Source organism: Propithecus coquereli, unplaced genomic scaffold (genome assembly GCF_000956105.1).
Source record: "Propithecus coquereli isolate 6110/MARCELLA unplaced genomic scaffold, Pcoq_1.0 Scaffold7, whole genome shotgun sequence".
Lineage (NCBI taxonomy): Eukaryota > Metazoa > Chordata > Mammalia > Primates > Indriidae > Propithecus > Propithecus coquereli.
Genome location: NW_012153062.1, coordinates 10,008,484 through 10,023,954, shown reverse-complemented (window position 1 = coordinate 10,023,954; position 15,471 = coordinate 10,008,484). Strand labels below are relative to the sequence as shown.

The 15,471-nt window shown below is 34.0% G+C and overlaps 1 protein-coding gene across 2 annotated transcripts in view; it reads left to right on the top strand.

Moving 5' to 3' along the window:
- Positions 1-15,471, top strand: part of PKN2 (protein kinase N2) — a 143,904-nt gene that overhangs the window by 53,122 nt on the left and 75,311 nt on the right. For both annotated transcript variants that reach the window (XM_012661160.1, XM_012661161.1), the window contains exon 2: positions 4,143-4,443. In XM_012661160.1, the coding sequence (XP_012516614.1) occupies positions 4,143-4,443 (301 nt within the window). The remainder of the gene's footprint in view (positions 1-4,142; positions 4,444-15,471) is intronic.

The following is a 15,471-nucleotide window of genomic DNA, read 5'->3' as shown; positions in this document are numbered from 1 at the left end:
CTCCTTTTTCCAAGCAGACAATGCCTCTCTTTGTACTGTGCTGCCTGGTGTTGGGGGAAGGGAAGGAGCCAACAGTCTTGTGGCCACTGCGGCCACCATAATGCTGAGCAAACCCAAAGTTCACAGTTGTCAAAACCAGCAAAGCACAAGGGTATGCCCGTGGCCTATGCCACTGTGGCCTGCCTGCTGCTGAAGGTAATTTGTGGTTCAAGGCCACTGTAGACAGCCAGTGGTGATGCGGGTCTGAGCACCAGTCCATCTTGCCGAAGCTACATGTCTGAATGGCGCCGAAGCTGGTCCAGAGCTGCTGTTCGTGGCTGCCAGCCTGGGATGAGGAGCCATTGGGTGTTGGATTTTACCATAGCAGGCCTGACATGGAGTTCCAAGGCAAAGTTCTGGTGCTTACCTACTTCTCCTTCCCCCAGTGGATGGAGTCGCTCTCTGAGCTCAGCTGCCCAGGGTTGAAAGAAGAATGGTAGGGTCAGTCCCTTGGCTGCCAGGACCACTGCATCCCTGGAACACTTTCCAGGCGTATGCCACTATGATTGTCTGCTGCTGAGGGTCACTCATGGCCTGAGGCTACAGTAGACTGCTAGAACACCAGTCTGTCCCACCAAGGCTGCAGTTTTCCGCCTAGTGCCAAAGGCTTCATCTGTGTACCCTAGTCTGGGGTTAAGGGCTGAGAGGTTCTGCCTGGCACTGGGTTTTACTATGGCAGGCCCAGCCCCGGGCTGTAATTCAAAGTCCTGCATTCACTTCCTTTTCCTTCCCCCAACAGACTATGTTTCTCTCTGTGAGTTGGGGGAGGGATGATGCAGGCAATAAGACTTTGTTGGGGCTAAAACCAGGTACTGTGATCTCTAATCTGGTTTCCTTTGCTCTTGTGAAGGGACTGTCACACATGGATAGTTCAAGTTTAATGTTTCCATGGGGAGACTATCGCTGGAAAGTCCTATTCTGCCATTTTGCTCTGTCCTTTCTCCTCCAAGTTCTCTTTATCAGAAAGAAGAAAGCATGAAGTCTTCAGCAGTGACAAGTTTTCCTTAGTTCTAAAAGAAGAATATTAACTAATATAATGGACAAGTCATTAAGGAAAAAAAAGCTCTGCCAAGCATAAACCCTGCCCTCAAATTGCTCAGTCTTTGGTGTGATCAGATAAGAAAAGGGATAATTGTGTAAATGAGGTACACAGTATCGAAGCACACAGGAGACACACTTAACTGAATTCTAACCAAGGGCCTCGGACAGGAAATTCTTTCCCCAGAAGAGTAGTTGTGAACTTTGAAACAAAGTAAAAGTTATCTGGGCCAAAGGGGGAGTTGGAAGAGAATTAAGGAAGGAGAGGTGGTGCTTCCCAAGGTGCAGCATTCGTAGTGGCTGAGCCAAGAGAGATGGCATCTTGCAGTACATTTTCTTAACTTGATATGAATGGAATTTAGGAAGCAAATTGGAAAGAAATTGGAATTGAAGTAGGCAAGAGCCTTCAAAGGATTCACATCAAATATAGAAGCCATTTTTATATGACAGTTTATTTTAATATCTTTAAAGCTTAGTGCTATGATTTTCAAACTGAGCAACAAGACTCTCAGGGGTTCCTCAGCAAACTCTCAGGGTGCTTAGCACAGTTTAAATTTTTAAGGGAAACACATTGATACCCTTCATTTGTCAGATACCTTTTGAACTAACTGGAGTAAATTGTATAAAATATTTCAATATTAGATTATTCTACATTGCCCTTTGCAAGTTAGACCAGGAAACGAGGGTGGGAGTGTCCATTCTGATTTTAGGGTTTGAAAAATTGCAAAGTACCTGACAGACACATTCCATTAGTAAGTGTAGTTATTAAAGAATGAAATTAAAATGTTATTTTTTTCAATTTGTGTGTATTATTATTTTAAACAACTAAGTTGTTAAAACACAAGTATTTATTAATTTATTTGAGCCTTACTACTTAATAAACAGAAGTGCTAGGTATTTCTTTTGGTCTATGAGGAATAAGGAAAAAAATTACTGAGGTATTAAGGGTGCAATGAACCAAGAAATTTTGGGGATATCTGGCTTAGTACATAATTTTAAAGCACAAATTTGTGAAAGCAATTCATGTGATATTTTCTGATAAATTTATGAGAATTGAAATAAAAATATCTAGAGTAGTAGGATTAGCTTAAACTTTTTTCTTTTTCAATCTAAGCATTGTTTGCCTTAGTCCACTTTACCTGCAGCTAGACAGGAGGAATTTGAGATTTTTATCCTTCGACAATATGTGCTATGGCTGGTTTTAGATAACCAGCCAAAGGTGGACTCATAAACTTTGGAAACTAAATGGACTCCATTTAGTTTACATTGCATTATATTCCATTATAAATATTGAAAAATCTAGGCAATATTTTGGCCCAGGTAGATCATCTTATATCTGCATAGTAAAAATCAGAAATATAAAGCTAACAGGTATAGATTACCTATCCTAGGAATTCTTAACCTAGGATCCAAGGAACCTAGAAATTATACATACAAACATTAAATTTTCTTTGATCTACTGGTTTTTTGTTGGAATTTCAAAAGAGTTCTTAGCCCTAAAAAGATTAGAAACAGATTTATAAAAATCACCTATTTTAATTTTTTGTGTTACTATCCCTGCGGGTATAGGTTAAATTAGTATGAAAGCCAAGGCTAGACCCTATATCTCTCATTTGCTTACCTTTTCCACTGTTTTGCATAATACATAATTTTTGGAGATTAGGAATTTGTTGTAAAAAGTATTTGCACCAAGAATTTAAATGGAACTTATTTATATGGATGTGATGAATTCCCAAAAAATGTAAAGAAAATCTTTTAATTAGGTCTGTGTTTCAAAGGTACATGAAGGCTGTACAGCGTTTTTCTCTTTTCATTGTCCTTCGCAAACTCAATTGCCCTTCCCAGAGGTAACCATTATCTCAGAATTTTAAAATCTTAAAACCTATGGTATTAAAATAATAAACTTTACAGTAGTGAATGATATACAAATAGCCTAGAACCTAACTTTGCATCTTGTAAATGTAGATTAGATGTGCTTAACTGATTTGATTTTCATTTTAAGATGAATAACTGTACTGTGTATTATCTTAGGTTTGCTTGGTAGGACATAATTTAGAGATATTTTCTAGTAATGATGTTTTTGTAATGCGTCAACCAAATTATCAGTTGGAGTAGTTAGCCATGAAATATGCAGCTGACCCTAGTTATCTGTGTGTTCACATCTGCGGATCCAACCAACTGCAGATTGAAAATTTAGGGGGAAAAAGCAATAAAAGTAACAATATAACAATAAAAGTAATACAAATAAAATAATACAGCATAAAAACTACTTACATAGCATTTACATTGTATTAGGTATTATTAATAATCTAGAGATGATTTAAAATATGGGGAGTATGTGCATAGGTTATATGCAAATACTGTGTCATTTTATATAAGGGATTGAGCATCTGCTGATTTTGATATCCACAGAGGGACAGCTGTGTAAATGTTGTGAATATAGACTTCCCGTAATACATTTAATTTATTAACTAAACAGTGGACATAGGGTATTACTTTATTTTATTTTGCTAATATTGATTTTTAAGAAATTTCTTATAGAAGATAAACGTACCTATAGAATTTAATAATGCTTTTCATTTATTGACTACAGTGGGTGTCAAGAATTATATTTGGAGCCTCACTTACAATATTTTGAATTATCACAATATCTCTTAAAGGTGACTACTACTATTATTTGGATTGTATAGACAATTACACTGAGTGTTTGAAAGTTTAAATAAATTGCCCAAGGTTCACAGTGTAGTGGTTGGGATCTAACCTGGGTTCATAGGATATCAAAATTGACTGTCTATACAACCTTTGTGTGGGGATGTGTTGTATTCACTTTATTTTAACATAAACGTATTTGTCAAATAATGTTACTTAATGAATGGGCAGTGTTTTTGAACTTATGATCTTGTCTGGTTATAACAAAGGTAAATAAGCCTATTGTTAAGGAGAAAAATTAAATGTAATTAAATGTAATGTAATTAATAAAGAATCTTTTATGCTGAAAACACTGCATATTTACCAAGCAGCCAACTTTCCTAAACTCTCATACTTATGTTTATTTTTATCTGTAGGGGGAGTCCCGAAGTCTTCCATTTTCTGAGAATGTGAGTGCTGTTCAAAAATTAGACTTTTCAGATACCATGGTGCAACAGAAATTGGATGATATCAAAGATCGAATCAAAAGAGAAATAAGGAAAGAACTGAAAATCAAAGAAGGAGCTGAAAATCTAAGGAAAGTTACAACAGATAAAAAAAATTTGGCTTATGTAGACAACATTTTGAAAAAATCAAATAAAAAATTAGAAGAACTACATCACAAGCTACAGGAATTAAATGCACATATTGTTGTATCAGATCCAGAAGATGTTGCAGGTACAGTACTTTATTTGATGTTAATGTGGTATACTAATTAGAAATGTATTATTTTAGAAAATTGTAGATTTGGGGACAGGTATAGATTTTAGCTTTTCTAAAAGTACAGAGACTATTTTCTCATGGTTAAGGTTTTATTTATATTCTATTCAGAAGGGCAGTGAGTTGATGGGTATGAAAATTGAAGTGTTTACTTAGAGAGGAGTAACTCTTTTACCCTCTGTCAGTAGGACATTACTTAGAATTATTTTCCAGTGCTAATGTATTCAGTCAGCCACATGCTTTTACCTGATTCATCCTTGTGATCAGCACAAGTTTTCCAGATGACTTTTTAAAGTTAAAAATACATTCTGTGAGCAAGGGATATTTTTATTCTTTGCGAATGTAATTAATCAAACCTATGACCTTTGTTCTTTGTGCTCTAAGCAACTGAATTAACAAACTATACTACTAGGCATATTGGTTGAAAAAGAAAGAAATATTGAAAAAGCCAAAAGTAAAAATACGAAAAGTACTTCTTTCTACCTTAAACCTTCTCCCAAAGAGATAACATTACTTTTTGTTCCTTCCAGAAAAAAAGTTTCATATTTGTGCTAATATCCATCAATATATGTGTATGTGTGTATTCTTTGTATAACTTTTTATATAAAAAAAAATATATAAGACACATTTGGTCTAATAGTTTTGTCCTTGCAAAGATGATGTCTTGAATAAGGTATTTAATATTTCTAACCTTCAATTTTTTCATATGCAAAGAAAAAGAGTGATGTATATATATGAAGTCATATATCTAGCACCGTAGATAGTTAGAAGAACCTGTATACTTAGCTAATAAATGATCGATGTAAGTAAAATTAATTTTGATTAGGAAAATACATAAATTTGACTAAGAACCTCAAATTAACAATCTCAAAAGTTGCAGAAAACACTTCTGATATTGAGTTTACTTGACAAAACTTGTTTTCATGTATCACTTTCAACATCTGGAATTTAGGGGTTTTATTTGGAGGATCTCTATGCAGAGATTGCAACCATGTAAGAATACTTATATCTTTAAAATGAAATAAATCACAGGAAACCAACCTTCTAATTTTAGAACTGAAATAATCCCAAAGATGTGAATTAATGTGCTCAGAATCACCAAGCTAATTGAAAAGAACTCTTCAACTCCTCATCTAGTATTTTCTTACCCTCACATTCAATAATTATATTATAAATGGAAATATGTATTATGAAAATGCTGTTTTTAGCAATATCATAAACTTAGAAATGGCCTGTTCTATTGGAACTCTGCCGAGCACTACATTTTTTGCCCATTACATCTTTAGGAGAGTCTAAAACAAGAAACAGCACTGGAGCTTTAAACTCTGTTTATTTAGAGAAAACGTTTTCCTGCTCATAGAATACTGATAACTACCTTGTGATTCATTGAAATATGGAAGAGTTTTAGCCAAAGAATAGCCCATTGGTTTCCCCGGTACTCTTTTAAAAATTGAATTTATTGAAGTATAAATTATATATGATAAAGTATGTATGTTTTAAGTGTATGATTTGATGATTTTAACAAATGTATGTATACACCCAGGTAACCATCACTACAGTCGATACAGATTGCGTTCCCAGTCAATCCCCAGTCCCTATCACTGGCCTTAGAAAACTACACTGGTCTACTTTCTATCACATTAGATTAGATTTGTCTTTCCTAGAGTTTCATATAAAGAAATGGCCTCCTTTAAATCCTACTGTCAAGTTCCTGATTTCCCTCAAAAGCTAATCTGGGTATCATCATGAAACCTTCCCTGACTTTCTCTGCTTGTTTTCTCTGTGCTACTTCGTCCATTCATTGTTGTATTATGTTGTATCATAATTTATTTCTGTACATTTTCATATTAATATCACTTACTAAACTGTGTTCTCCTCTAGGGGAGGGACATTTTCTATTTTTATTTTTTTATATTTATTTTTCTATTTTTCTATGTATTTTTAGGGCTCATTAGAGAAACTAGAACATAGTAGGTGTTTAGTTGTGAACATATCTCAAAAAAGAAAGTAAATAGCAAATCAAAATCTTATATTAGTTCTTATAATTAGTATCAAAGCCTAATTTATCATGGCACTTTAAACATTAAATAACTTAGGGAACAAAGCCTTAAATGAAAAGTTTTAGAATATACGCAGAAACTTTCTTTTTGACCATTTTTAATATTAATGTTTCTAATAATTAGAAAATGTTATATGAAATATAACTTTCTACTATGATTTCTTAATACTTCAGTTTGTTTAGAATAAGCTTGACAAGTTGGTCAAATTTTGATTTCATTTAAAAAAAAAATGTTCTCTTTGCAAATAGCATATTCACACAACTTCGTAATAGGGTTCCCCCCCCTCTTTTTTTTTGCTTTTTACTGATTCGATAGTATTAAAAGCAACAACAGCACAGAGGATTAAAGTTAATTCAACATTAATTTTAGGTCAGTTTGCCATAAAATTTTAAATGTTTTACATTGTTTACTAAGGTAAACAATATGAATTTATTTTAGATTAGATCTGGCAAGAAGATTCAAGGACATTGTGCTTTCCCTTCAGTTCTGTAAAGTGTGAGTAGGTTTATAGCAGAAGTGTTTGGCTAATTCCTGTTGTCTTGGGGGTATTTAAGCAGTAAGCAGAATGAATGAATAAAGGAAAGAGGGACAAAATTTAAGTTTCCATTATATAAGTGATTTCTGTCTAAGTAGTTAGAAGAATTGCTCTTAATTCACCTCTGTAATAATTAACTGTTTTAATCTTTAGGTTGTTACTTGTATAACACAGATTTTTATCAGATGAACTTTATAAAAACTCTGAAATGTTACTTATAATGTCAGGGTGTGATCATTTGAGATGGATATTTGTAAAATAAATGTGTTCATTTATTCTTAAGAGTTGTAGGAAAGGAATTTTTTTGTTATTTTTCATGCACATGATACTCTGAGCTTCCTGTTCATTTTCTATGTACTTTAAAATTAGGCTCATGGACACACACCATATTATCTCCATAGGTACAGAAAAAGCATTTGATAAAATTCTATATCCTTTCATGATTAAAAACTCTGTAAACAAATTATATATAGCGGGAATGTTCCTCAGCACAAGAAAGTTCATATATGACAAGCCCACAGTTAACATCATACTTAATGGTGAAAAATTAAAAGCTTTTCCTGTAAGATCAGGAACAAGACAGAGATGCCAACTCTTATTACTTCTGTTCAATAGTACTAGAAGTTCTAGCTAGAGCAGTTAGGCAGGAAAAAGAGATAAAAGGCATCCAAATAGGAAAGGAAGAAATGAAATTGTCTTTCTTTGCTGACAGTGTGATCTTATATACAGAAAGTCCTAAAAACACCACCAAATAGCTGTTAGAACTGATAAAGGAGTTCAGTAAAATTGTAGTTTTGTATGTACAAAATCAACATACAAAACTGAGTAGCATTATCTATACGCTAACTATATACTATCTGACAAAAATTAAGAAACATTCCCATTTACAATAGCATTTAACAAAACAGTAAACTTAAAAGGTGAAAGAACTGTATACTGAAACATTGATGGAAGAAATTGAAGATGACAGAAATAAAGGGAAAGATAGTCTGTGTTCAAGAATTGGAAGAATTAATATTGTTAAAATGTCCATACTACCGAAAATGATCTACAGATTCAATGTAATACCTATCAAATCCAAATGTCATTCTTCACAGAAATAGAAAAAACCGTCCTAAAATTTGTATGGAACCATGAAAGACCCTGAATAGCTAAAGCCATCTCAAGCAAAAAGAACGAAGCTGGAAGCACCACACTACCAGATTTCAAAATACGTTACAAAGCTATAGTAATCAAAATAGCATGGTATTGGCACAAAAACAGATGCATCATCCAATGAAATAGGATAGAGGCCCAGAAATAAACCAGCACAATTATGGTCAATTGATTTTTTTTGACAAAGTTGCTAAGAACACACGATTAGGAAAGGACAGTCTCTTTAAAAAGTGATGATGGGAAAACTGGATATCCACATGCAGAAGAATGGAGATAGACCCTTATTTCACCCTTATACAAGAATCAACCAAAAATAGATTAAAGACTTAAACATAAGACCTGAAACAGTAAAATTGGAAGAAAATATGGGGGGAAAGCTTCATGACATTGGTCTGGTCAGTGATTTCTTGGATAAAACCCCAAAAGGATAGGCAATGAAAGCAAAAATAGACAAATGGGAATGCATCAAACTAAAAGCTTCTGCACAGCAGAAGAAACAGTTAACAGAGTGAAGAGACAACCTACAGATTGGGAGAAAATATTTGCAAATCATATATTGGATAAGGGGCTAATATCCAAAATATACAAGGGACCCTGAATAATAAGAAAAGAAATAACCTTATTTTAAAAATGGGCAAAGGACCTGAATAGACATTTCTCAAAAGAAGACATCAAATGGCCATCAGATATATGAAAAAATGCTCAATGTCGCTAATCATCAGAGAAATGTAAATTAAAACCACAATGATATGTCATTTCACACCTATTATATTGGCTATTATCAAAAAGACGAAAGATAAATGATGGCAAGAATGTGGAGAAAAGGGAACCCTTGTACACTATTGGTGGTGTTGTAGATTAGTACAGCCACTTTAGAAAACCAGTATGAAGTTTCCTCAAAAAACTAAAAATAGAATTACCATATGATTCAGCAATTTCAGTTCTGGGTATGTATTCAAAGGAATTGAAATCAGGCGTTGAAGAGATATCTGCACTCCCATGTTCACTGCAGCATTACATAGCCAGGATTTGGAAATAACTTTTAAAATGTCCATCAACGGATAAGTGGATTTTTTTAAATGTAGATAAGTGGATTTTTTTAAATGTAGTATATAAAGACAGTGGATTGCTATTCAGCCTTAAAAGTGTAGGAAATTCTGTCATGTGTGACAACATTTATGAACCCAGAGTACATTATGCTAGGTGAAATAAACCAGGCACAGAAAGACAAATACTGTATGATCTCACTTATATGTGGAATCTAAAACAGTCAAACTCATAGAAGTATAGAATAAAATGGTGATTACCAGAGGCTGGGGTGGGGATGGGGGAATAGATCGGAAAAGGGGTGATTTTGGTCAAAGGGTACGAAGTTTCAGCTAGACAAGAGGAATAAGTTCTGGTGATTGATTACATAGCATGGTGACTACAGTTACTAATAATGTACATTTCAAAATAGCTAAAAGAGAGAATTTTAAATGTTTATACCACAAAGAAGTGATAAGTATTTGAGGTGATGGATATATTGATTAGCCTAATTTGATAATTCCACACTGTATTAATGTAATGAAAGATCACATTGTGATCTTTCATAAATATTAATATATACAATTTCATAAATATTAATATATGCAATTGTTTGGCAATAAAAAATAAAACTTTTTAAAAAAAGAATAGTGTCATGGGATATTATTGTCTTGCCACATGGAAATTATAAAGATATGGAGGCTGAGTGTACCTAATGAAAAAGATTACCGATTTCTATAAAAGGAAGTGGTAATCTAAGCCTTAGTTGGAACCTGACACTCCCCATTGGGAAAGAACCAATTTACTGAATTTTGATCTCTTTCTTAAGGGTACCATCCCAAAAGAGGAGGATGAGAACATTTCTTATATTTTATTAAGTATAGCTAATATTTTGTGGTATATAGTCCTCTGTTTTACTTCCTTTTCTTGTACCTCTTCCTATTTTCATCTTCTCAAACCCCACCAAACTTTTTTTTTTTTTAATTTCAGGGTATTATTAGGGTACAAATATTATGGTTACATTTTATGTTTTTGCCTCACCCTAGCGAGGGTTAGAGGCATACCCTTCCCCTCTACAATGCTCCCTCTGTCCTTTAGTTGCAGGTTTATTGCCCCCCATCCCCCTTATCCCTGGAGAGTATTCCTGCCATGTGAGCACCCTAGTTCATCAGTTAGTACCAATTTGATGACGAGTACAAGTGGAGCCCATTCTTCTGATCTTGTGATACCTCACTTTGGATAATGGGCTTAAGTTTAATCCAAGAAAATATAAGAGGTGCTAGATCACTGTCGTTTCTTAATATTGAGTAATATTCCATTGTATACATATACCAAATTTTAATAATCCACTCATGGATTGACGGGCACTTGGGTGGTTTCCACATCTTTACAATAGTGAATTGTGCTGCCATAAACATTTGAAACCCCACCAAACTTAGTTGATTTTTGCCTTATTAACATAGTGAATTTTTGGAAAAATCTGAAGTATCCAGAAGAGAAATATTGACTTAGTATAGAACTAATAGTTTTGTGATTTTTTTTGAAGTTAATCTTAGGAAATTCTTCTAAGTGTATTTATATTGAGGAAGTTTTCTTTCTTACTGATTAGCTTTGCAGTTTATGAAGTCTTTCTTAGATGAACAGAAGTGCGAATTTGTTTTTTTTTTTTTTTTTGGAGACAGAGTCTCACTCTGTTGCCTGGGCAAGAGTGCCGTGGCATCAGCCTAGCTCACAGCAACCTCAACCTCAACCTCCTGGGCTGAAGCAATCCTTCTGCCTCAGCCTCCCAAGTAGCTGGGACTACAGACATGCACCACCATGCCTGGCTAATTTTTTCTATATATTTTTAATTGTCCAGATAATTTCTTTCTATTTTTAGTAGAGACGAGGTCTCACTCTTGCTCAGGCTGGTCTCGAACTCCTGACCTCAAGCAGTCCTCCCGCCTCGGCCTCCCACAGTGCTAGGATTACAGGCATGAGCCACCACGCCCAGCCCAGAAGTGAGAATTTAATTTTCTTTTTTATTGTTGCCCTGCCCACCTAAATGTGACCCAGACATTGTAATTGAATTTTATACATAGTGAAATGTGAATATGTAATCTCTGGCCTATTACATAATTTCTACTTATTCTATATTGTTGATTGAATTTCTCACTTTGAGGTAAACATTTTGTATTATGTTGTGAACTCTTTAAGGAAAACATGGCTGTGTGATCATTAGCAAGTTACTCTTTAGTACCCCTGGATTTGGATTTGTTTCCTTGTCTTTAAAATTGTGGGATTAAATGATTCATAGATCTCTAATACTTGAATTATTTGATGGTATACTTAAAAAGTATACAGTAAAACTGATTTTTTAAAATTTTGATATACCGTTTCATGAATTTTTAGATAGACTGATCTAACTACCACCACAATTAGGAAAAGAAATAGTTGCAATGCACCAGGTATCTTCTCCGTCATGCTCTCCCTTTGTAGTCAGACCCTCTCCCAAATATGTATTCCCTGGCAACCACTAACCTGTTCTCTCTCACTATAGTTTTCTTTTCAAGAATGTCATGTAAATGGAATTATAAAGTTTGTAAGCTTTTGAGACTGACTTCTTTCATGCAGCATATTGTCTTTGAGATCCTTCAAGTTACTGAATGTATAAGTAGTTTTTTCGTTTTCATTCCTGAGTAGTAGTCCATTGTATAGATGTACCACGTTTGTTTATCCATTCACCAAGAACATTAGGGTTGTTTCCTAGTTTTTGACAATTATCAGTACAGCTACTATAAATATTCACGTATAGGTTTTCATATAAATAAAGTTTTCAGTTTAGTTTGGTAAATACTTAGGAATGGGATTGCTAAATCCTATAATAGAGTATGTTTAACATTGTAAGAAACTGCCAGATATTTTCATATAATATAACAGTGGTTATATTATTGTTCATTCCCACCAGCAATGCATAAGAGTTCTGGTTGTTCCACATTCTCTCTGGTACTTGTTATTGTTAATACATTTTTTAACCAGTCAGGCAGGTATGTAGTGGTTGATATACATTATTGTTATCAGAAGGAGAAAAGAAGAAAAATAAAGCAGCAGGAGAGTTTATGAAAGAACTGTGCATGCCTTAGGTATAGAGTTATGTGCAGAATGAAGACGTATCCTATACTAGGAGATGCAATATGCAGTTTTCAAACATTAAGATATAACAAAAGTAGGCAATTCTGAATTTTTTAATACCTAGGTTTGCTTGTTTCACCTTAATAAACGTTACAACCCACAATCTTATCCACGTCTATTTTTGTAACATATTAAGAAAGCTTAAACCAGAGGTTGTATTCATTATAAAATATTTAAGCAAAATTACTTCAGTTGGTGACATCTGACAAAGGTCATCCTGATTACATTAACTGATTAAGCATCCATTAATAATAAGTGAGCATTAATTACAATCTGAGCAAGTTCCAGATGGCTATAAAAGATAAGCATATTTGTTTAAACAAGGAAGTTGGACTTGGTGGGGAAGTATAAATAGTTAACATAGCTGTTACACATGGCCAGATTCTGGAGCAGTTTATTTTTAAAATATCAGTTTATAAGTACCAAGTGAAAACCAAAATGTTGACCATTGAATAGTAACTTAGAGACTTATAGTACGAAGTATGTTAAGGAAATGGATAAAGAGTGTTTTGGTATAATGTTAGATTTGGCTAAGTTTACTTCAGTTATATTTCCTTTTAATTTTTTTTTAATGCTGTAAATAGCCTTGTTCCAGAAGCAGACTTCCTGGCTGTACAAGTTTCACTTTGTGAATATTGAATAGAGAGTTAGCTGATTATAAAATAAAGACCAAAAGTTGTATTATCTGAGATGTCATCCAGCTGCACCATTACATAGTTATATGGCTGTATACCACTTGGAATCCCTCCAGACCTTGTTTTTCTCATTTGCAGAATAAGGAGGATAGACTATATATACCCTCTTTAGGTTGTTTTGTGAACAAGGTGTTTTAATAGCTTGAGGAAAGGGTCAAGCATGAGGCATCAAGCTCATCTAATTCTCAACATATGAAATTCCTGTTTGGATGTAAATAAAGTCTGAGGAAGCTTTCCTGGGGCTGGGAAGTAAAGACTCAAGTTCAGCCACATTCCTAACCTCCAAGATGATCAAGGAATGAGGTTAAGGCTGGACATTAAGTAGTCAGAAACAGTTTAAGGATCTGGATTGCTTCCATATTCTAGAAGTCTGATTCATCTTGGAAGCCAACTCAGTTGTGGTTATAGAGAAAATACTAAAAGTACTAGAAACAGTAGATCTATTGCTCTACACATTTGGAGGGGATCAACTAACAAATTCAGTTTTTACTCTTTGTTCTGGCCTTGGGAAATCTCATTACTAGGGATATTTTAATCATCTCCTATATTCTGGTGACTTCCAAAGCTGTATCTCTAGCCAGATATGTTTTCTGGGCTTCATCTGATAGCTTGTAGCCACCCTTATGGATATTACCTGGATATCCTATTGGCTTTGCCTCTCATAATGTCTTAAATTGAACTCTTCTTTCTAGAGCACTACCACTAAATATTTCTCTGTGTTTTCTGTCCTGTTAATGGCATGACTCCAATACTCTGTAACTAAAAAGTGACTTTTAGTATAAATGTCTTTGACTCTTTATCACCTTCACCCTCTGTTGTAAGTCTGTAAGTCACCAAGCCTTGTAGATTCTACCTCTGATAATAGGTCTCAAATCTATATCTCTTCTCCATCTTTACTGACAAAGCCTACAAGTGGTATTTAATCCACTGCTACCAGTTCTTTTTACCTAGTATTCAAATTTGATCCTGTTATTTTCTTGGTTTAAATCTTTCAGTGGCTTTTCATTCCCTATAGAATACACTACAAATTCGTAGCACGATATAGATGCCCTTCATACAGTCTGGCATCTGCCTATATTACTTCAACAACTTCTGTTGCTAATCCCAACTCTAGTTTTTTTCTCCTATCAGATATGTTTGCTTTATCTTTTTTGTCTCTCTCTACTTTCGCACACATTGTGTAAATGTGTGTATGTAGATTGGCAGAATCTAGGTGGTTGGTATATGAGTGCTCACTATAAAATTCTTTCAGTTTTACAGGATGTTTGAAAATGTTCATATATGTACACATACGTTCTTATATGTATAGACACACATACACATGCATAAAGGTACATACAGGGTATAAATGTATTAGCACATATACATACCTGACTCTGAACTCTTTAAGAAAAGGAATTTTGCCACCATTTTGTCCCCTTGCACAATAGCTGGCTGTGTATGTGTAACCAATCCCCTGTATTAAATTCTCTCTGTTCAAAATACCTTTTGTGGTTTCCATTTATCAACTAGACTTTGAATGGTATACCACCTTCCTATGCCATACAATAAACTTAGAATAGTTTAACTCCAATCTGTTTAACTCCACTCTACTTACATGCCATTGTTGTCCATATTCTAGTTCTGTCATTTTATTTTCAATTTCACAAATTAGCTCTAATCATTATTGTTCTGTACATTCATTGTTGGCTTATAATTACCCACATGCTTATCATTTTTATTGTTCACCATTTCTTCGTGCATCTCACAACTTCCCTTCTAGAATCCTTTTTTCTTTTTCTTTCTACAGTATGGTAGATAATTTAGAAAGATAGTTTCCCTTGAAGTACAGTTCTAGGTTGACAGTTATTTTCTCTCAGTAATTAGAAACTATTATTTTATGATCATCTGAATTCCGCTGTTGGTAGGATATTCTTTGTCTTCAATTTTCTACACTTTGAGTATTATGGTGTAGATTTCCTTTCATCTGATCTCTCTGGGATTTGTTGGGTTTCCTAAATCTGAGATTTGTGTATTTCATCAATTATGGGAAATTCTTAGCTCCTGTCTCTTTGAATATTGTACCTCCTGCATTCTTTCTACATTCTCCTTTTGGAACTCCTATTAGATGTATGTTAATTTCTTTAAGTCTTTCTTCATTTCTCCTCATATTCTCTGTACCTATGTCCAATTTGCTCTTTATCATGTTCATATTTCTAATTTTCTGTTATTATACATATATATTTAATACTAGAAGTTCTATTTTGTTAATCTTGATAATTTTGTTAGTCTCTTGGCCCTTTTGTTTAGTTTTATATTTTAATATACTTATTTCACATTCTGTTTAAGATAATTAACAATAAAT